Source organism: Protopterus annectens, chromosome 7.part0, assembly GCF_019279795.1.
Source record: "Protopterus annectens isolate FY-2018-M chromosome 7.part0, PAN1.0, whole genome shotgun sequence".
Classification (NCBI taxonomy): domain Eukaryota; kingdom Metazoa; phylum Chordata; order Ceratodontiformes; family Protopteridae; genus Protopterus; species Protopterus annectens.
This window is the reverse complement of record NC_056739.1, coordinates 1321960619-1321984561: the sequence shown is the minus strand read 5'-3', so window position 1 is coordinate 1321984561 and position 23943 is coordinate 1321960619. Positions and strand designations below refer to the sequence as shown.

At 38.5% G+C, this 23943-nt stretch overlaps 1 protein-coding gene across 4 annotated transcripts in view; it reads right to left on the bottom strand.

Annotated features, from left to right (window-relative positions):
* Window positions 1-13716, bottom strand: part of ARNT2 (aryl hydrocarbon receptor nuclear translocator 2) — a 2296360-nt gene extending 2282644 nt beyond the window's left edge. For 3 of the 4 annotated variants that reach the window (XM_044077930.1, XM_044077931.1, XM_044077933.1), the window contains exon 1: window positions 13653-13716. In XM_044077930.1, the coding sequence (XP_043933865.1) occupies window positions 13653-13659 (7 nt within the window). In that variant the 5' untranslated portion in view covers window positions 13660-13716. Of the gene's footprint in view, window positions 1-12884; window positions 13030-13652 lie in introns of those variants that run through there. The other variant, XM_044077932.1, reaches the window with a different exon arrangement.
* Between the last annotated feature and the right edge of the window lie 10227 nt (window positions 13717-23943).

Here is a 23943-nt window from a genome sequence, read left to right as displayed (position 1 = left end):
CTGAAGCTGGAGCCGAGGTCTTGGAAGCCTTAGAAGGTTTCCCCGATGACACAGAGAGGGAACCTTCAGGCTTGATTAAACCCCTCAAAATGAGTTTATTTTTTCTCTCCTGCAGGACTCTAGGGCTGAAGCCATGGCATACAGCACAAGAGTCCTGCAGGTGTAAAGGTCCCAGGCAATACACACAAGAAGTGTGACCGTCTGTCAGAGACATTTTCTGACAGCACGAGTCACACTTCTTGAAGCCTGAGACCTTTGTATCCTTGGACATACTCAAGGACCCTAAGTGTAATCACACACAGAAAAAACATACACACACACAGATTACACTGATAGGGATTCAAAGGGAATATTTAAACTAAAGGTAATTAAGTTAAACTTCCCTAATCAACACATACACACTCTAAGGATAGGGAAGGGAGGGCCCGAAGGCCTTAGGGAAAGAACTATAAGTTCTTTAGGAAAAAAGGGGCTGGATAAAGGATATGAAGGGATAATATCCACTACACTAAGGGGAAAGAAAAATACACTAAGCTAGCTTAAGTCTAAAGAATTTAAACTAGTTAACTTTCACTAACCTGGAGCCGGTAGAAAACACACCTCGATCGCTGTAGCGGCAAACGAGATCTGAGGTAACTTACGCCTAGCATTGTGGGATATAAGGGGAGCCTCGAGCCGGTGGAACCAACTCTCGAGCTTTTAGAGTGGCCGAGTCGGAGCCGAGGTCGGCTCCGAACCCATCCAGCAAGAATGAAGGCGAGATAGACAACTTAACATCAGATGTTTTCAAAGAACTGCTTCATCAACAACAAAATTAAAATCTCCGACATGAAAACTGCCTTAACACATTACATCTGAGTGACGCCTCCAGGTGCATCTGCAGTTAACTCCTACTGATGCCTCTAGGCATCAAATATTGCTTGTTCATATCTGCATCAATAATTCCAAAACCACGCTATGCACAAGGTTTTAAAAGATTTCATTTTAAAGCTTACACAATCTCAAACTTAATAACATTTGACCTCTGTCTACTGCAGGTAAACAGATGGGAACCCGGGTTGATAGCAAACTGACTTTTGACCACCATATTGCCTCCGTTGTGGTGGTGGTCATAACATCCCTGTATTTTTCCCTTATAAGACCGATTATTGAATACAATTCCCCTTTTGACATGTACCTCACAAAGCACATGCAACAGCTGGAGAGACCACAGAGATTCCTCACCCAGAGAATCCAGGGCCTCAAACATCTACTCTACACAGATAGGCTAAAAGCCCCGTCTCTCTACTCAGTCTCCTACAAACTCCTCAGAGGTGAACTCTGTCTGCCATATAAAGCAATCTCAGACCCCACCCTGATGGGACTGCTGCATATCCGCAAGACAAGTTCCACTCAAGTAACCCGCATGCAAGACCTCAACCTGGTCTGTGACATCAACAGGACTTGTTGGAGGAACAGATTTATGTCCCAGAGACTCTGCCTTTTGTGGAACAGACTCCCTCTCCACGTAAAGCAGAGTACCTCATTAAACATTTTTAAGCACAGCCTGGACAATTGGATGGGGAAAACAAAATACATCCCTGGGATTCCAGGTATGTCCCTGCTGGACAGTTTCCTAGGGTGCTGACTTATTGGAACATGGGCAAAATTCTTGGCTAGGCTTGTAAGGGCCTCAAGGCCAATAGCCTAGTAACTTCCTAGAATTAACTGCAGTTTTTACAATATTAATTTATACAAATATAACTTTCACATTTTTCTAAATACCTCAACAACGAAGTAACACAGACAGAACTCCTTAGCCTCATATGAAAGCTCTCAGCTAGATGAATAAAATGCTGCTGACAGTATGTGTGTGACTTGAGTGGTTGCTGAGATATTGTAAGTGGTTTACAAAATATTGCAAATCTAATATTTACTGTGTTTACTGTGACTTATACAATTTGGTTTAAGACCTAGAACCTAAAGAATATTACCACTATAAAAATAGTTTGTGATGAAGATTTTGCCATTTATACTTCTTTATAACACCTATGGTTCCAGAAATATGAACATGTGTTTGAAATGTAATAACACAGTTTGATTCTGTCAATAGGCTTAGGCTCAACCCATTGAAAATTACAGTGCAAACTTCCTGAGCTCCATTGAAGTGAATGGAGGACTATAAGAAGAAGAATCCTAAATTTTCTTCTGAAACAGAATACATGGTTGCTTAACAAGACTGATTACATGGAACATAGAGTAAGAAGATGTAAGATCAGAATTTTTGGTCTTCAAAAAAAACTGAGGGTGAGGATATAATTTGTTTCCTAAACACTTGGAATCCCGAGTTTTAAATCTACAGCAGGGTCTTTCTTATAATACTGAAAGAGGTCACAGAGCTATAAACAAATCTTTATCATCATCACCATCGTCTTCTCCACCGACATCCATTGTATTAAAATTATTATCTTAACACTGACAAAGAATTAGTACTTAAAACTGCTTGCAGAAAAGCCCTTTTGAAGTACAAACAGCACTCAAATTTGTCAAGGACTACTCAACCAAGGTAATGAAAATGAGAAGGAAACGTTGGCCCCTTATAAAGACTAACAAAATAATATTCAAGCACAAATAATTTATCCTGCCAAAATCAAAATCTACTTGTCAAATGAAATAAACATTTTCAACAACCTAGAGGATGCGTCAACTTATATTAAAAACATCATCATTCCCATTCCAGAAGACATGGACTGGTCATCTTCTTCTCCAAAAAGAGTTGCAGAAAAAAAATCCTGCACTGATTAAAAAAAAAGGATCAAAACACAGATTCTACTCCTGTGAATTCTAATAAAGCTGTAAGAGCATCTACATTTAAATGACTTCCTTTACTGTTGAGTTTATAATATCAACAATCACAATCTGAAGTGGGTGAGAGTTGGTAAAATAATCAGACCAATGAACTCAAAAAACAGTTCTGCCATGCCACACTTAGGAGACTCGCACCCTGTTGTAAAGATTAGGTGCTTCCATTCTTTACTGACTTTTTAAATAGAACCTCTTCAGATACGGATGAGAGGGAGTGAAGGAAGTAATAAAAACGGAACAGTGCTTTGTTTCATCCTGACTGTTAAACCTGAAGAGATTTTAGTTAGAAAATCTCTGTACTCACCTCGAGACATCTCACGTGGTGCCTTTGTATTTGTTTCCCCTCTTAGCTGTAGACTGTGCAAAGTTCATTCTGATCTGCAATGCATCCTGCAGGAAGCCACAAGTGCTTCTATTTAGCATTTCTTCCTGTGTCAAGCAGGCCAGGATCACTTCCTTTCACCCTTAAATGGAACATTCTTAGGAAAATAAATAGGTGCTAGTTTAAGAAATTAAAACCTGGCATATACAAGAAACAGGGACAGAAGATATTTTAATTTCCGATGTATTTACGGATGGGGGATTGTGCGTGATGGACCTGTATGGAAAATGTACCCTATTATAGTTTCCTGTACTATGGGTAGTGGGAATTCATAGAGTGTTTGAAATGAAGTTTGCAGACTTGATGCTTTATTCTGTTTCTTCGGGATGAAGGAATTTTAAAGTGCTTAAACGGGAATTGTTGGTTTTGCTGTTTAAACCTGGGAGTTTGCTGGATTATAGTTGCAGAGCTGGTAATCAAGTATGTCAGCTCGTTTTTTTTTTTTTTTAATTCAGGTTTGTTTGCGAAAGTCAGTGCTTCCTGGTTACTACAAGAGTGGGATCTGCCGACTATGAACTCTGCTGGAGAATAACAATATGACTTTTTGATCTGATTGAGTCCTTTCAGTGTTTGTGCATGACTACCAAAGGTTACAGAATGATATTAGACTAGAAGGGGGTGATGCTTGCATGTAAAATAAAATGTTGATGCTTGCCACAGAAGAACTTACTGGTTTCGAGATAGAATGTTACTTATTAAACTGTATTACAGTTATGGTGACATAGGAAGGAGGGATATCCACCTAATGCTCGAGAATGAGAGATTCCCTCTATAGACTATATTACAGGGTATGAGTGGTCCCCCTCCTATACCTTTTTGGCACTTCAAATGTGTTTTAAAGTGTCTTTCTTATGACAATTGCATGTTTTTGCTTGTGAATTGACACAGATAGCTGCTTAAATATGTTGCCTGCCACAGAAAATTTAACAAGATATAACTTGCTCTCATAAAATTGTTATACACTTAAAATGACTGTACCCTTGTAAGAATAAACAATGTTTGCTAAATAAGGATTGTAATAGAGTCAGTCAGACATGGAGTTTGGGACAAGAAGGTGGGTTCTTTTTAATACGACGAAGCTAAACTTAAACCCAGTTAATTAACATCAAATTGAGAATTCATGGTGCAGCTATCAGGCAATCTAAATTCACTTATATGGGGGAGAGGAGTGCCAATACAGTGTTACAACTATTATAGTATTTTGGCAGCATAACTGATTAAATTTGATTTCTTTCTTTATAATTGTGCTGCTCTCTGAAGTTCAACTTCCAAAAGGGAAATTGTATGCATGTTCATATATGTATGTATGTATGTATGTATGTATATATATATATATATATATATATATATATATATATATATATATATACACACACACACACATATACATACATACACACACACACACACACACACACACACACACACACACACACACACACACACACACACACACACACACACACAAAAACAGCTTTTCAGGAGGTCAAAGTGAAATTGTAACAATCTTTTTTACTTCTTTAGTTAACTAGGGAGCATATTCATAGTCATTTATCATATTCCAATCACTTAAAAATGTATGAATTGATAGGTTATTGCTTTCCTTTTGCTCTCAGTCCTGCTCATGGGCATTGCTCTGCATATGTTAATTCCATACAGCTTAAACAAACAAATGATGCAATACACAACAGCGTATTATACCAGTAGAGGAAGGTAGTACAGTGACTTAGTCTCACTTATAAGTGCATTGTTTTCTATGTGTTGTATATGTCAAGAAGTGAAGGGAAAATGTCAACTCCTCTTTCTGGCAGGCTTTAATCCGACTTCATGTTAGGAGCTTGACGGATATGTTGAGGACCAACATATAATGGTTGATTTTCTAGAAACAGATTTATAAATATAGTTTGCTCAACTGTTATACATTGATTTGAGTTTTTCAGTATTCATTCTTTATAGTATACGCTATAACCATAAATGTACAGTACAGTTGATGTCAGTCATTTCTAGTTTCACATTATTTTCACAAGTCATCACACATTATCATTAATAAAATAAGTAGGAAAGGAGGAAAAAATGTAATTGGAAGAAGTTGCGAATACAAATTTACTTGCTCCTAGAGTAATACTTATAAAAATAAACTAAGTTCTCTGTTTCAAGTTAATATATATATAAGATTTACTCAAGTAATGAATACTTCTGGAGCACATTTTGGGTGGTACCTTTCAACAACATTAAGAATAAATGAAAATTTAATCATCAGTTGCTAATGTTAATTTCTTAGTTATAACTACACAATAATGCTAATTTCCCTTATGTTTGTTAGAATTGTGTCATCTTATAATTACATAAATTACTTAATATAATCTACATTAGATATTTCTTAATTGACAGAGCTCATCTTGGCATATTCAAGTCAGATATGTTGGTTAGTTTGATGGATCATTTATTAATCTACTGGACTAGGAATTTTGATAATTCCATGTTTGATGTTAAAGTACTACATCTTTACTGTATTATAGTTTCACTTATTAATTGTATCATTCCTTTTCTTATTTGGCCTGAATCTCTAGTCCATATTTTCCTAGTAATAACATAACAATTAAAATTACTTATGCAATTTCTTCATTTTTTTTAGGTGGGGAGAGTCACTGGGATCTAATAGTAATTACTGAATGTTAAAAATATACATTTATATATATGGATTTAACGTTACTATCTTTTAACATTAATGGTTTAAATAATTCAAGGAAAAGATCAAACTTGGTTTTCATTCATGAAACTTATTTTTAAACAACTGAAAAAATATATTAGGAATCCTGGTAACTTCACAATTCTTGCACATTCTTCTTATAAAATCCAAGAGATGAGGGGTTATGCTACTATGGCAAAAAAAAAAGCACTGTTAGTCCCCAAATAATCTATGCATATGAAGATCAAGACGGGCTTTTTACCCTTGTAATTTTAGATTTCAATAAGAGAATATGGACCTTGGTCTATATTTACTGGTTTCCAGGTAATTTTAGATTTCAATAAGAGAATATAACTTGGTCAATTTTAGATTTCAATAAGAGAATATGGACCTTGGTCTATATTTACTGGTTTCCAGGTATAAGGGAAAATACTGAAAAAAAGACATCTAGGCCTCAAAATTCTTACAAAGGTATCTTAATATGTGGGGAGATTTCAACTGAATTCTGGAAAACTCTGACACTACTAATAAAAGATAATTAAGACTCAATCCCACAGCAAAATTTCTTAAAAAAATGGATTGACTCTCTTAACATACTTGATACATTTAAAATGAAGGATGCTAAATATTTTATTTTTTTCTTATTGGAACCATAAATATGGCACCCAAACAAGAATAAGAGTTTTGGTTTCCCACAATTTGAGTACTAGAATTTCACATTTTATTTTAACTCAATGTCCCATATCTGATCATGACGCCCGTTATCTTTAAATTTCAAATTGACTTTAAAAGATTATCATTTCAACTAGAATTCCAGCTTATAAAATTAAAATCAAAGATTTCAAAGCATGGTTAATATCAGAGTTAATTTTTTTCTTGAAACAAATCACAACTTCATATGTTAATACAGTTATGATTTGGGACTCATTAAAAGCTTATATTTATGGTAGAACTCTTACTTGGTATAAGAATACAATTAAAGAATGGCACTCAGAACTACAAAATATCCAATCTCAGCTATTAGCTAAATCCAAACATTCCAAAAACAATACTTCTAACAAACAGAACAAGCAATAACTTGATATTATAACTCATAAATCAAATATGCCAATGGAAAGATTAAAAATTAATACTTACTCTATCACCTAAACAGACACAATTTATCAACAAAGGTTGAGATGCATTCAAGAACTAACAATATAACAAAAATAAGACATGAAAGTACTAAAGAAAATGCCATATATCGGAGATATTCTTGCTGCCTTTAGATATCACTATACCCTCCTTAATAAAGTTAACATCTCAGATGTTAACTCTTCTAATTGAAATCTAGATTTTCTTAATATTAAGAAAATTCCAACAGAATTAAAAACTAAACTTTAATCTCATATAGAGAAATCACAGATAAAATTAAAAAAAAAATTCAAAACAAAGCTTCAGAAGTGGACGGTATAACAATAGAAATCTATAAACTTCTTCCTTCTTCTACCACATCTTTCTTCCATAAAACTTTGTTTGAAATTCAATTACAAGGAAAGAGTCATTCTTCTTGGAGATATTCATTAATCAACGATATTCTAAAAAGAGAATAAAGGTCTTAAATTCTGTGACTCTTACAGATACGATACAATAATGACTATATGATTTTCATGTCTATTATTACTCATAGAATAAAAGAACCCTTAACTAACTTGTATAATAAATTATGATCAGACAAGTTTTATACAAAACACACGGATCTAGGACTATTGAATGAAAGTTCAAAAGCCCAAATCCATTACCACCAAACACACTTTAACGAAACCGCTTTCAACAAAAAAGGGCTTTCGTTAAAGTATGTTAAAATAAATAAATAAATAAATAACCACGAAATCTACTTGAATGCAGGGGGGCAAGCCCCCACCCCCTACTTTAATATTCTCACTCCGAGATCACACTACAGCGGGAAAAAGGGAATTTTCCCTTACCGCACCGTAGTACGACGAAAGTGCTGCTTTGGTGAACAGCACTTTTGCGCAAGTATGCTCACCAAATTGGGAATCGGTGAAAGATGCAGTCGAGCATCTGTACGGATCCCAAAACAGACATACTCATGACAATATCAGAAGAATATTTCTTAAATAAGGAAAATAAAGAAACCTTGATAATTGGTTTGGACATTGAAAAGGCATTCAATTCCTTAAATTGGGATTATTTATTTAAAGTGCTAATTTTATTTGATTTTCCTCTACATTTATTTCCCTTTAAAATTATATAGTAATAACTTACCTTATGTTAAACTAGGTCCGTTTACTTTGGAATCCATTCCACTAACCAAAGATACCAAGCAAGGTTGTCCTTTTATCTCCAATTCCATTTGCTCTTGAAATATTTGCTATTTTAATCTGTAATAATCCAATGATTGACGGTCATCTACATAATCAATATGCTTCTAAGACTACGCTTTTCGCAGATGACATTTTACTAACATTACCTAACTCAACAGCAACACTCTCACAACTGGAATCTTCAATAAATTTGTTTCACTCTATCCTGGGTCTTAAATTTAATTAATCAAAATCAAAATACATAATTTTAAACAAAAAAATACAAATTTGTAAAAATCACAGTATTGGAAAACAAACAGATTCCCTTGATTATCTGGGTATACTTTTACTTAGTTCTGTAACCAAGACTGTAACAGCTAATTACAATAATATTAAAATATAATAAAAAATATCACCAACAAATGGAATAAACTTTTTATTTCCTTTGAAGCCCTATTATAAAAATGATTACTCTACCTAAAATACTATACACCGCTCAAGCTCTATTTTTTTCCAGAAAAACTTTATCAATGATGTAAAAAACTCCTATTAAAATGTATATGGTTTCCTAATAGAAACAGAGTAGCTTTTTTCATCACATCAGACCTAGGGATAGAAGAGGAAATCATTTTTCATATATTGAAACCTATATCAAAACTTCAATATTTAAAATCATCTTGAACTGGGTAGATCCAAATTATATATCCAGCTGGAAATCTTTTAATGTAATTATTTTATAAAGTGAATCTTTCGGCTAACTTTTCCTTGAAATATCTGTCTAATAAATTCTGGCATTTTCTTTGTTGTATTACACAAAATAATATTTCTATACCTACTAAATTTAAATTTATAAACTCTATACTTAATTTTAAATAATGTATTCTTTTTACTGCTGATACTAAAATTTGGTTTGAAGCCGTAACTCCATTTAGTACTACAAAAAAATTGATAAAGTTCATAAGAACATATTTAGCTCTTGGGGAGCTAAAATTTTCTGATGCTAGCAACAATGTATCAAAGAATTTAGAGTTAAAGAAATTCATCAACTTATAAAATATTTTGGATTCAAATGATTGGCTTTTGCTTCAAAGTGTATTAGCTCATTCCCAAGATCACTATAGAATCAAAATCTTTTGCTTCAAAGTGTATTAGCTCAATCCCAAGATCACTATAGAATCACAATCTAAATTAACTGTATTTGAAGTAGTAAATATCATTAAAGCAATAAAAGAACTGGGAGTGGGATCTATAAAAAAGAAAAGGAGTAAATTACACAGAAATAAATGAACTGAAGAAAATGCAGAATAATGTTCAGTACGAAGAAGAGTGAGGTTTAACAGAATGCAGAAATTGAGCAATTTGTGCAATGTTGGACTGAATGACATTTGTTATAAAGAAAACGTGTGTGTGTGTGTTCATATATGCACGGTTTGGTGTGTGTGCCTGTGTCTTAAGTGATAACTTAACAATAGTATCTAAAATTCGTAAGAGACCTTACGTAGTTATGGACTGTGTGAAAAAGGAATATCTCTTTTTAGTACAGCTTTTAGTTTGTTCATGGTGATTTTGTGGTTCCTATTTTTTTATCAAGATCAAAGAAAGCTCAATCACTACTGGCCAGAAAATTATTGACCCAAAGAAAAAGAGGATAGAGATGGAGTGAGAACAAATATTATATGCACTGTTTCTAGAATTAAATTTAGAGGTTAGTTAAAGATAGATGCTTTGTAAAGAAGTGTGAGAAGAGAAGAATACAGTCTCTTCTTAACTGAGAGGCAAGATAGGATTGTGCAGTGATGCACAAGTCTGGACTAGAGTAGGATAAATCTACAAATAAGATTGCTAAAGTCTTTGACACTTTAGAGTGACTATAAACATTGTATCAGATTATCATTACAGCTTTAGATAAAAATAAACACACACACCTGCTCACAGACACCTACATCTGAAGATACCACCCTACTATTTTCATAACATAATTCCCTTATCACACGTTACCAACCAATTTTCATCCCTCTTTTCTTATTCCTCTCTTACAAAATGTTCAGCAATCTCTTCCCACCATTCTTGCCAAAGTAATCAATTTGCATTACATTTTCATTGGCATCTACACCATTACCCTAAGCCCTTCTCCTACTAAGTAAGTTATTTATTTTGACAGTAGTCATTTTGGTGATGGGCAGGATTAGTGCACATCAAGATGGAGAGCAGCAAACCCTAGCTACCCCCCATACCTCTAACCTCTTAGAACAAGAAATCTGGACAAAGCCATAAAGAAAAGTGGGACAAATGACCAAACATATGGACAATTTTTACATATTACTCTTACAAACTTAGAAAGTGGATAGAATAAGTTTTGCATTAGCATACATTTTCTGAAGGGTTGGAAGTCTCAATCTCAGATGTCTGTCATTATTTAATGATTTGCCAATAATTTGCCAGAAAACCACAATGTTATGAAAAAATTACCAAAAATATGAGGCAAAAATCTGGACAGTCTGCAAAAATCTGCACAGTTGAGAGGTATGCTACCCCATTCCATCCAAACGCTTCCAGACAAAATGCAAACAGTCCAACTTAAATTAGCACATTTTATTGTAGGGTGTGAAAGCCCCCTCTCCCAAAGCATGGAAGCAAGGGGATAACACAACTATTCAAAAACAATTCAACTTCAAATACCAGTTTTATCATATTCATTGTCTTACATAAATGTCATGCTACCACTGTTTGCATCCTCAATGTTTGCTCTTGATAGCAGGTTACTCACTAGGCATGGGACTGCTAATCATGCAAAACAAGCCTAATGCTACAAAAAAATGACCAAGCTACACTAACCTTTCCTAATGCCACAATTTTCACTTCTCTCTCTTCTTTTGAGCCTAAAGAAGATTCCCTTCACATGTGCCACATTCCAGATTATCAAGTTGATTTTCAGTACTGACAGATACTCTTTCTATTCCTTTCCTATTCACCCTCTTCCACACATCAAATTTTACATAAATTTACTGAGTATGTATGCATATATTAGACACAAAAGCACACACATACCAATATATTCATCTACACATACACACGAACTATGCAAATATATACTTGTACATATGCATTCACATCCATATATATATATATATATATATATATATATATATATATATATATATATATATATTGTTTGTGTCTTTCGGCTTTTCCTGGTTAGAGGTCGCCACAGCGGAATTCCAGTCCGCTAATGATTGGTAGTGTATTTTTATGTACCGGGTTACCAGCCCTGATGCACAACCTTCAACGAAGGCACGCCCCATTCACATATGCCTCCACACAGAAGACGCTCTAGCTGAGAATCGAACGGGACATCTTGCTATGAGGCGACAACGCTACGGCAGCACCACCACCGCAGTTCACACCTATACACACACACAAAATCATGCATATATGTGCATGAATGTGCACATATATGTACACACACATTATATATTAACACAGAAACTTTTTTCGGAATTGGAGGAATGTAAACCACAGCCAGAACTTAAAGTAGAAAACTTTAATCATCACTTTCAAAAAATACAAAGCTTAAAAATTTGAGCCCTTTCATTCTTCATGTTAAAAGTTGAACTTCATCAAAAATATACACACGTGTATATACATGTAAATACATGTATGCATATAGACATAATAAATTTATGTGCGTGTGTGTGTATATATATATATATACACACACACACACACACGTACAATATATATATATACACATATACATGCACACAAACATTTATATAAAATATATATATATATATATATAAACACACATATATACGTGTGTATATAATATATATGTATACATACACACGTGTGTGCATATATATATATATATATATATATATGTACATAATGTACATACATGTGCGTTTGTGAACACGCAAGTATATACTCATACATACATGTGCATATATGACAAACATATCTCCATAACTTGGTCCCAGTCCGCTACATGCACTGTATGTACCACTGGTACTGCACACTTACAATCCTTGCTTTAAAAAGAATAATCAAAAATTCTCAATGTTAATTCAGAACGTTATGATGCCAAAAATGTGTACAATGAACTTTTACTGATGCCTGTCTTAGATGAGTATGTGTACATTGATCACTAAACATTTTTTTAGAAATGGCAAACCAATTTGCTGTAACTTTATTTCCAGCTGAAATACCCTTAGCTAATGTATGTCTATTAACACTAGAATACACGCTTTAAAGAAATTCTACAAATACAAAGGAGACGGGCATACCCCCCAGCTTAATTTGTAAATGACTAGTCTAATATTAACAAGTGGATAACAACGAAGCTTTGACACTGCTTCAGCTTGTTGTCGTTGAGAATGTTAGGATTACAACCACACTAACGTGTTGATCTAATACGTTTAATACAAGGTAAACTATACATACCGTAAACTATATTGTTATATGTTGGTGAAATTAAAAACATACATCATTAGCAAACCTATTAAGTGCTAATTAACTACACGATGTATCTCAAGTCACACAGCTTGGATGGTCATTGCAATCAGACTACATATCAAAACCAGTGTCCCTACCTATTAGTTTTATCAGTTTAACCTGATGATGTAAAAAATAATAATACAGAACACAGCGGAGTAAACGTTACCTGCATAAAAGAACCTCACTACCCGAATGATTCCTCCCACAGGTACAAAAAAAAACAAAACAAAATTGACACAATTTGCAGCAGCGCCGCCAGCCGTGCACGCTAGTCACGTGTACACGCAAAAACGTCTGTGCGTCTTCGCGCACCCCAGTTGCTTTGTGTGTTATGAGGTTTTTGTTCCTTTACAAGCGTATTTTAATATGATGAAATTAGGTTATTACCTTAACAGAATGGTGGAATTAGTACCACGCCTTAAGAATTTGTACAAGAACACCAGTAAGTATAGTGAAGTTCATAGACTCGGTCAACAAAGGAACCAAGCAAACTCTTAGTTACTGTTCTACTTGTACTGGGAGAGGGCGTCCTAATTGTCTTAGTGTGTAAACCAAATGTTAGTGCTAGTAATCATGGAAGATAAGTTGCTGCTATGGGAAAACAGACAGAGTTGTGCTTCTGAAGAATACATCTTATCAGGTGGCTGTGACTTTTCTGGGGTAGGGGTGACGATGGTAAGACCACTGCGAACATAAGACATACTCAGCTGCAGAAATCTCCAGCCCAATGATTTATTTTCCTCGCATCGACTGTTTGACCTATCTGAAATGCACGTTCATTAAGCGATTATTTTGTCTGGTGTAGGTTAGCCCTACAAATGGGCGTGACTTAATTATGCTCTTTTATGAGAGAAAGCAGTTACACTGGTTTGGTGAACTCAGAAGTACATTTTTCAAACATTTTTAAACTAATTAATTAAATGGAACCACTTACCACTCATTGTGAGACTCGGTGACTACCCAGACTAAGTTACAGAGTTGTTTTGAGGGAAAACCACGCCCCCATGTGACGTCTATGGCAACGGTGTCCAACTTGTTTTCCGTCTACTCGCTGATCACTGGAAGGACCAATATAGTCCGAGATATAAAATATGGACGCACTGAATCAGGGATAAATGCAGAAATAATCGGGAACACTTTTAAAATATTAGTACTCTTAATCTTCGACACTGACGTAATAAGAGAATGTGAATTAATATTATTTTTTGAAGTAAAGAAGACTATTCTAATTCTACACTGTGTGACCAAAAGTAGGCTATCTGCCCTGGGGCATTTGTAAGCCTAGCCATAGTGATGTGGCTTTCGCCACCCCAAGAAATGGTACAAAAATGTACAGAATAGATTTAGAATACTGTGCCTCTGTCTAGTAGTGACACAGTGAAGGTCCCCTTATATAATAGAATTAGTTTACTGTGCCCCTGTCTAGTAGTGACACAGATGAACTGGGATTCTGTTCCAGAGCATGGGAAGCCTCTGGGTTATGAATCTATCCCTCCAGCATGTCCTATTCATACTTGTGCTGAGGTTTAAGTCTTTAGCTCTCGTGGTTCTGATGTATTTGGATTTTTTGAGGTGGAGCATGTCCATCAGTTCCTGATTGGACATGGCCTTGTACGTCAGGCACAGATCACCTCTGAGCAGGCGGTATGCTACTGAATAGAGCTGGAGTTTCTTTAGTCTGGCAGAATAAGAAATATGTTGGAGACCCTTGATCCTCTTGGTGAGGTACTTTTGTGGTCTCTCCAGCTGTTGCAAATGCCGGGTGAGGTACATACCAAATGGGGCATTGTACTCAATCATGGGTCTGATGAGGGAGGAGTATAGGGGTACAATGACATCCTTGGATCTGGATGTGAATCCCTTCATGATAAGGTGTGCAAGGTAGAATGCTTTCTAACCACTTTGGCAACGTGGGTGTCAAATGAGAGGTCGCTGTCGACTTCGGTCCCTAGGTCTGTGATTACTTTTTCCGTACTCAGTGGGTTGCTGTCTATGTGATAATGTGTGGGTACTTTGTTTTTCCCAAAGGGGATGACTATACATTTTTTGGCATTTAGTTTAAGGCCATGACTACGGCACCAGTTGTCCGTTTCTGTGAGGCCTTTTTGTAGGATGTATGTGTCCGCTGGTGTATCGACTATGGCGCCTAGTTTGCAGTCATCTGCGAACTTTGTCAGCCACAATCCTCCCATGTTTGCTTTAACATCTGAGAAATAAATGCCGAACAAGAGGGGTCCCAGGACAGATCCCTGTGGGACACCACTTGTGACTGGCTTTGAGTCTGACATTGCTCCAGCGATTTTAACTTTATGGGTTCTGTCCTTTAGCCAGTTTGCAACCCATCTAGTGACATAAGGGTTTACATTTAAGCTATTGAGCTTATCTATGATGCCTGAGTGGGGTATTGTGTCGAAGGTCTTAGCCAAGTCCAGGTAGGCTGTATGGACTGCTTTGCCCTCATCAATGGCTCTAGTGACTGTTTCGAAAAAGCCAACCAGGTTCAAAAGGCAGGATCTGCCCTTTACAAAGCCGAACTGGGTGGGATCAAGTGTCTGTAGGTCCCCAATGTCTCTGTTTATGAGTTCCATAATGATTCTTTCCATAGCTTTGCAGACCAGGCTGGTTAAGCTTATGGGGCGGTAGTTTCCAGGGTCTGTAGAGGTACCCCCTTTGTGGAGTGGGACCACTGTTGCTGTACGCCAGTGTTCAGGTACATATCCTGTAGTAAGGCTAAGGTTAAATAGCATTTTTATGTGCGGGTTTAGCTCCTCTTGGAGTTCACGTAGCACGCAACCCGGGATACCGTCAGGTCCCATTGATGCTGTGTTTTTAGCTTTGCTGAGGGCTGCTGTCACTTGGACATCTGAGATGACAGGGAGATTACATTCAGCTGGGATAAGTATTTCTTCTTTTGGGGGTGAGGGAGGGGAGAAATTTGCACTGAACCTGTCAGCCAGAATGTTGGCAATATCTGTGGTTTCAGTGTATTTTTTGTTGTTGTGAACTAACTCTGAGCTTATCTGAGGGTTTCTGCCCAGGTTTCTAACATAGCTGAAGAAGACTTTGTGGTTATCTTTAGTGTCCTTAACGATTTTTCTCTCAAAGTTGGCCTTGGATGTTTTTATGAGAGAACGTAGTTTTCTGCTAGTGTTGATCAGAGATGTCTTCCCTTTATGGGATTTTGCTCTGTCGTGCAGTAGCTTCCTTCTTTTGTTATACAATTTGTTAATGGCTGAGGTCCACCAGACAGGACGCTTGCCTTTGGTGGGGAGGGTTTTGGATTTATTTGGGATTGCATGATCCATGCATTCTTGGAGATGTCCATAGAAAGCATTTGTGAAGGATTCAGCATTGTGGGATGTGGTATCCACTGGCCCAGTGGGCTTAAAGGATACCATCTCAGTCTTAAGAAGAGTGAAGTCTGCTTTTGAGAAGTTTTTCACTGTGATCTTTTGTGCTGGGGGTGGAGGTGGGATATGTATATCCAGGGTGATTAGTTTGTGGTCAGATCTCACTAGTGAGGAGTATACCTCCGGTGTGGAGCATTTTGTCCCCATGTTTGTGATGATCAGGTCTAGTATATTATCTCCCTAGTGGGAGAGGTGACTAGTTGTTCCAGTGCATTTGAATTTATGAATTCCAGGAACCTTTGGGCTAGGGTGTTAGGGCTAGAATAATGTACCCAATCTATGTTAGGGTAGTTGAAGTCTCCCAGTATGATGGTATTTTGTGATACATTCATATCCTCCAATGTCTTCAGGAAGGCTGAGTGGGGTTCCTGAGATTGGGAGGGTGGTCTGTAACATGCTACCAGTTGTATAGCAGTTTTGCCTATGGTTAGTTGCACCTGTATGGTCTCCGATGCTTCATGTGTTGCTACTAACCTGGAGGTGTGGGTGTCCTTGATGAATATGGACACTCCCCCTCCCTTTGTGGTTCGACCCGGGTTTTGGGGCCGAAAAGCATGATATGAGGTATAGCCTGGTAGCGCTGGGGTGCTCTCAGGAGCCTTGAACCAGGTTTCAGTTACTGCACAGATGTCAATGTTCTCCATACTGAGGAGTGCATCGAGTGCCTGCATCTTGAGATTTAGACTTCTGGCATTGAGCAGCATTACCCTTAGTTTTTTTTCCATTTTTGTTTTCTAAGGAGGTGGGTTTGTCTTTTGAGCCTTGCCTACAAAAGGCACTATGGGGGTGGCAAGAGCCTTAGCCAATATCCAGAAGCCCAGTGGTGACAGGTGCAAGCCGTCCCTTGCGAAGCAGCGTGGCTTGCCCAACATGTCATCCCAAGCAGACAGACATTGGATCCCCTTAGAATGACACCAGTACTTGAGCCAATTATTAAAGCTGATCATCTTGTCTTTGTATTGTGGCATCATTCTTGGTGAGGGCAAGATGCTGCTCAGGGTCAGGGTCATACCAGCCTGGGCTACATAATCAGAGAGCTCCTCTATGTCTCTTTTCATGTAGTCCAGGGAGGTACGTCTCAGGTCATTCACACCAGCATGGACAATGACGGAGTCATATTTGTACTTGCTTTGGAGTGACCTGAGTGCGTGTGTTATGTGGCGGATCCTAGCTCCCGATAGGCAGCTCACAGTCACCCTCTTCTTGTTCAGCCTGGTAAGCGGGACATCAGTGTGTCTGACTATAGAGTCACCTATTACTAGTGTATCAGGCATGGTGTTTGGCCTTAAGGGCTGTGATTGATTGACGCACTGATTTATTGAAGTATGTGTTGCATGTGTTTTGTTTTGAGGTGGTGGATTTTTGGATGTCTGCTTTGGGAGCCTCTGTTGTTTTGGTAAGTTTTTTATTAGAGCCTCCGAGTATGTTTTTGTGTTTTTATGTGTTTGGTTTGCAGTTGTGGTAGGTCTATGTGGGACTGGGTTTGTTGTGTGTGTGGTTACCATCTCCTCCTGTCTGGTCATGCCAGCCCTGAGTTGAGAGAGTTCAGCCTCCAGTTTGGCTATATAGTTGCATCTCTCACATGTATTTGTGTTTGTTGGGAGGAGGAGAGGGTTATCTGTGTACATGAGACAATTGTAGCATTGTCTCAAGATACCCAGATTAACCAGCTGAACTGGAGAGGACGCCAGTAATCTACCATTCGACATGCTAGAACAGTATAATGGAGTGCTGTGCCTTTAAGGGAAGTGGATATTCACAGGGGTGGTAGGTGGATGTAGTGCTTACTTAGTATGAGAGTGCTTACTTAGTAGAGAAGTTTTGAGAACAAGTGCTAGGCTTATAATATAGCGAGTAGTCTGATTATACTAAGAGTAGAGCTTCCTTAAGGGAAAATCTGAAGAGCAGACTTGGCGGAGCCAGAAGAAGTTTAACCGGCGCTGCGCTATGCACACAATCGCGCAAAGCCGCGCAAACGCGGATTTTAAACAGGGAACTTCAGAAGAGCTAGAAATGGTCCAAAACAACCAATTACTACAGCTCTTATGCTAAAGTCACTTCCTACAGGGACAGGTAGGCTGCTCAAGGCTCCCCACTCCCACTGGTGAGCAAAGAAACTTCCTTCTATCCAAGTAAGGTAATGGACAACACAGGAACTACACCACAGCCCAGAATACAGCAAAGCCTGTAAACTGGTCTAAACTAGTCGAGGAGAGGTGGGAAAACAAGGATTATTTTTTTGTTTTTAGATAGAAAACACACAGAAAATGCAGAAACAGTAATAAATCAGTTACACAGGCTAGCACACTTTAGTGGGCAGCCTCAACAGTTAAATTAAACAAACAAACAAACTTTCGACCAATTTCGACTAAAATGTAACTTTAAGTGCAGATATTAAATAATGCAGCAAATAGCTAAAAAAGCAGTTTAAGCTTGTTTAGGGTAAGCTAGAGAAGGTATTTCAAGTAAAAAAAACAGCAAAGATACTTAAATCAAGAAAGTAGTCGCTTTTCTGAGTTCTCTGTAGCTAGGACCACTCTGCAGGACCACGAGGAGCTTGTCTGAGTAGTATACCCAGAAAAAAACGCCCAGAGGCGGATTTTAAACAGGGAACTTCAAAAGAGCTAGAAATGGTCCAAAACAACCAATTACTACAGCTCTTGTGCTGACGTCACTTCCTACAGGGACAGGTAGGCTGCTCAAGGCTCCCCACTCCCACTGGTGAGCAAAGAAACTTCCTTCTATCCAAGTAAGGTAATGGACAACACAGGAACTACACCACAGCCAAGAATACAGCAAAGCCTGTAAACTGGTCTAAACTAGTCGAGGAGAGGTGGGAAAACACGGATTATTTTTTGTTTTAGATAAAAAACTCACAGAAAATGCAGAAACAGTAATAAATCAGTTACACAGGCTAGCACACTTTAGTGGGCAGCCTCAACAGTTAAATTAAACAAACAAACTTTCGACCAATTTCGACTAAAATGTAACTTTAAGTGCAGATATTAAATAATGCAGCAAACAGCTAAAAAACAGTTTAAGCTTGTTTAGGGTAAGCTAGAGAAGGTATTTCAAGTAAAAAAACAGCAAAGATACTTAAATCAAGAAAGTAGTTGCTTTTCTGAGTTCTCTGTAGCTAGGACCACTCTGCAGGACCACGAGGAGCTTGTCTGAATAGTATAGCCAGAAAAAAACGCCCAGAGGCAGATTTTAAACAGGGAACTTCAAAAGAGCTAGAAATGGTCCAAAACAACCAATTACTACACCTCTTGTATGAAGATATGTTTCCTTGAAGTCCTACACAGTCCAAACCTGCTAGTACTACAGTAGAAAATTGTAATTTTGTTTAACCCTGAATGACCTAATGGGGACAGACATGCTGACATGATCTTGTGTTCTTGAAAAATTATTACCTGCCCACTGTGAGGATGCAGCTGATAAGGTTACAGTGCCCTGCTCATTGTTTTCGTATCACAGCCCTATTCATTTAGAATGTAGTTCATAGGTTCATACTAGGCTATCTGCCCTAGGGCATTTATAAGCCTAGCCAGAGTGTGTTTGGCTTTCGCCACGCATTTTAAATTAATTTGCTATGCCCTTTTTCGAGGTAAGTATACTGTGCCTCTGTCTAACAGTGACACAGAAGTGATACCCGGAGTAGACCTACGATCTCCCATCCACTCATCAAGATTCCTCTTGAAGAGAGTCAGTGAGGGACTCTGCCTAACCTGGACTGGGATTTTATTCCAGAGTGAAGGGAGTCTCTGGGTTATGAATCTGTCCCTCCAGCATGTCCTATTTATTTCAGTGCTGAGGTTCAAGTCTGTCGAGCGCGTAGCTCGATGGGATTTGGATTTTCTGAGGTGCAGCATGTCCATTAATTCCAGGTTGGACATGGCTTTATATGTCAGGCACAGATCGCCTCTGAGCAGGCGGTATGCCACTGAGTAGAGCTGGAGTTTCTTTAACCGGGCAGCATATGGCATCTGTTTGAGCCCTTTGATCCTCTTGGTGAGATACTTTTGGGGTCTTTCCAGTTGCTGCAGGTGTCTGGTAAGGTACATCCCAAAAGGGGCATTGTACTCAATTATGGGCCTGATGAGGGATGAGTAAAGAGGCACGATGACCTCCCCTGATCTAGATGTGAATCCCTTCATGATTAGGTAGGCTATATAAAATGTTTTTCTAACCACTTTGGCCACGTGGTTGTCAGATGAGAGATTGCTATCAACTTGGGTCCCCAGGTCCCTAATTACTTCTTCTGTACTTAATGGATTACCACCTATGTGGTAATTTGTGGGCACTTTGTTTTTGCCAAAGGGGATGACTATACACTTTTTGGCATTTAGCTTGAGGCCATGGCTCTGGCACCAATTGTCTGTTTCTATGAGGCCCTTTTGGAGGATGCTTGTGTCGGCTGGAGAGTCGATTATGGCGCCCAGTTTGCAGTCATCTGCAAACTTGGTCAGCCACAGTCCTTCTGTGTTGGCCTGTACCTCCGAGAAATATATACGGAACAAGAGAGGCCCCAGGGCTGAGCCTTGTGGGATGCCACTTGTAAATGGTTTGGAGTCTGACATGGCTCCAGCAATTCTAACCATGTGGGTTCTGTCCTTGAGCCAGTCTGCAACCCATCTAGTGATATAGGGGTTTATATTTAAGCTGGTGAGCTTATCTATAATGCCCGAGTGGGGTATTGTATCGAAGGCTTTTGCGAGTTCCAGGTAGGCTGTGTGGACCACCTTCCCCTCGTCAATGGCCTTGGTGACTGTTTCAAAGAAATCAATCAAGTTTAAGAGGCAGGATTTGCCCTTAACAAAGGCGAACTGGGTAGGATCCAGTGTCTGTAGGTCCCCAATATCTTTATTTATGAGGTCCATGATGATGTTTTCCATAGCTTTGCAGACCAAGCTAGTCAGGCTTATGGGGCGATAGTTTCCAGGATCCATTGAGGCACCACATTTGTGGAGAGGGACCACTGTTGCTGTACGCCACTCTTTGGGTACATATCCTGTAGTAAGGCTGAGATTGAACAGTAGTTTTATGTTTGGGTTTAGCTCTTCTGGGAGTTCTTGTAGAGCGCATCCCGGGACACCGTCTGGTCCCATTGATGCTGTGTTTTTTGCTTTGGAGAGGGCAGCTCTTACCTGAGCATCTGAGATGTCAGGGGGGCAGCACTCTGCTGGGATAGATATTTGCCCTTTTGGTGGGGAAGGGTGGGAGAAGTTTGAGCTGAACCTGTCAGCTAGGATGTTGGCAATGTCTGTGGGTTCGGTGTATTTTTTGTCATTTTGGACTAATTCTGAGCATATCTGGGAATTCCCACCCAGGTTCCTAACATAACTAAAGAAAGCCTTGTGATTATCCTTAGTGTCCTGTGCAATTTTTCTCTCGAAGCTGGCCTTAGACGATTTTATGAGTGCCCGTAGTTTTTTGCTAATACTGATCAGAGATGCCTTCCAATTTTGGGATTTTGCTCTATCATGTAGTAGCTTCCTCCTTCTATTGTATAGTTTGTTTATGGCTGGGGTCCACCAGACAGGACGTCTGCCTTTGGAGGATTGGGTCTTGGTTTTATTTGGGATTGCATGATCCATGCATTCCTGAAGGTGTTCATAGAATGCGTTTATAAAGGATTCTGTGGTCTGGGCCGTATTTTCCACATGCCCGGGGGCTTTGAAGGATTCCACCTCGGTTTTGAGGAGTGTGAAATTTGCTTTAGAGAAGTTTTTCACTGTGGTTTTCAGGCAGGGGGTGGAGTTGGGATGTGAATATCCAGTGAGATTAGTTTATGGTCTGATCTTACCAGTGATGGATACACTTCTGGTCTGGAGCATAGAGTCCCCATGTTGTTGATGATCAGGTCCAGTATGTTTTCCCCTCTTGTGGGAGTGGTAACAAGTTGTTCCATAGCATTTGAGTTTATAAATTCTAGGAACCTTTGGGCTAGGGTGTTGGAGCTAGAGTAATGCTCCCAGTCTATGTTTGGGTAGTTGAAGTCGCCCAATATAATGGTGTTTGGAGAGACCTTCATATTTTCCAGTGTTTTCAGGAAGGCCGAGTGGGGTTCCTGGGTTTGGGAGGGTGGTCTGTAGCAGGCTATAAACTGGAAGGCAGTTTTACCCACCGTTAGTTGCACATGGATAGTCTCTGATGCTTTGTGCTGTGCCACCAACCTGGAGGTGTGGGTATCTTTGACGAATATTGATACTCCCCCTCCTTTTGTGGTTCGGTCCAAGTTTTGGGGTCGAAAAGCATGGTATGAGGTATAACCTGGTAGTGCTGGGGTGCTCTCGGGAGCCTTGAACCAGGTTTCTGTTACTGCACAGATATCAATGTTCTCCATGCTAAGGAGAGTTTCGAGTGCGTGCATCTTGAGGTTTAGACTTCTGGCGTTGAGTAGCATTACTCTTAGTTTCTTATCCCTTGTGATACCTATGGAGGTGGGTTTGTCTTTTGTGCCTTCCCTAAAAAAGGCACTATGGGGGTAGCAAGAGCCTTTGCCAATATCCAAAAGCCCAGGGGTGACAGGTGCAAGCCGTCCCTAGCGAAGCATCGTGGCTTGTCGAGCATGTCATCCCAGGCTGACAGGCATTGGATCCCCTTTGAATGACACCAATACTTAAGCCAATTGTTGAAATTGATCATCTTGCCTTCATATTGTGGCATCATTAGCTGCACTTTGCAAGTCATGCGAGAACTAATGTCAAGTTTTGAGAAAACACTAAAATAGCAGTGACTTTTTGTAGTAACACTTGTGTTTGTTTCATACACTTATTACACCATCTAACAAAAATTCTTGAAAAAATAACTGATACCATAGTCTTTAAAAATATATATTTTCTGAGTTTTTGGTCTTCCCTTCCTGGGGCCAGCCTAAATAGTATATTTCTTGACTTGCAAAGTGCAGCTAATTAGTGGAGTTGCTTTGGGCATTATCAAGTTTATTTGTCTTCAGACTATAAAAGGTTTAATAGAGTTAGGCCTGGGGAGAGTGCCAGAATGACAGCACAAAGTCGGAGTTTTGTGAATTTTGATCCAGAGTAATTTTATGCCTCATCCTCATCAGGTGTGAAATAAAAAAAGCTGTGTCTATAATGTTATGTTTCTTCTTATTAAAATGCTTTCAGATGTGTTAGAAAACAATGCAGTAGCAAGAGAGACAAATTCTTAAAGAAAGTATATTTCATTCAGTCACTGACTGATGTGCACTGAGGAAGTTGACTAAGATATAAAGCACAAAGGCAGAGAAAATGCTAAGTTTTGCTGTTTTACACACACTCATACACCACTGAATCATTCCCCTTATCTTAACCTTTCTTTAACTCTGACCTACACTGGCACATATACTATGTCTTTCCCCTTTCCTGACCTTTACTTATACCCTATCTGACAAGCACTCACACATAAATTAAATCTATCCCCCTACCTAACCTTACACACACACAACCTTGTACACAAACTCTCATCTCTATCAAAAAGCCACTTGTCTTTGTCAACCAAACTGGCAGTCTCTCAGTCAGCAATTTTAGCAAACTGCCTTTCACACTGATGCTACTACACTTCATTTTGTTGGCCAAATAAACATTTCCCTATGTGAACTGTTAGTATGTATGTATATGTATATATATATATATATATATATATATATACACACACACACATATATATATATACATATATATATATAGAGAGAGAGAGAGTGGTGTGTGTGTGTGTGTGTGTGTGTGTGTGTGTGTGTGTGTGTGTGTGTGTGTGTGTGTGCGCGCGCGCAAAGGAAGCAGAGACATGTCTGAAAAGCAATGCAGTTTATTG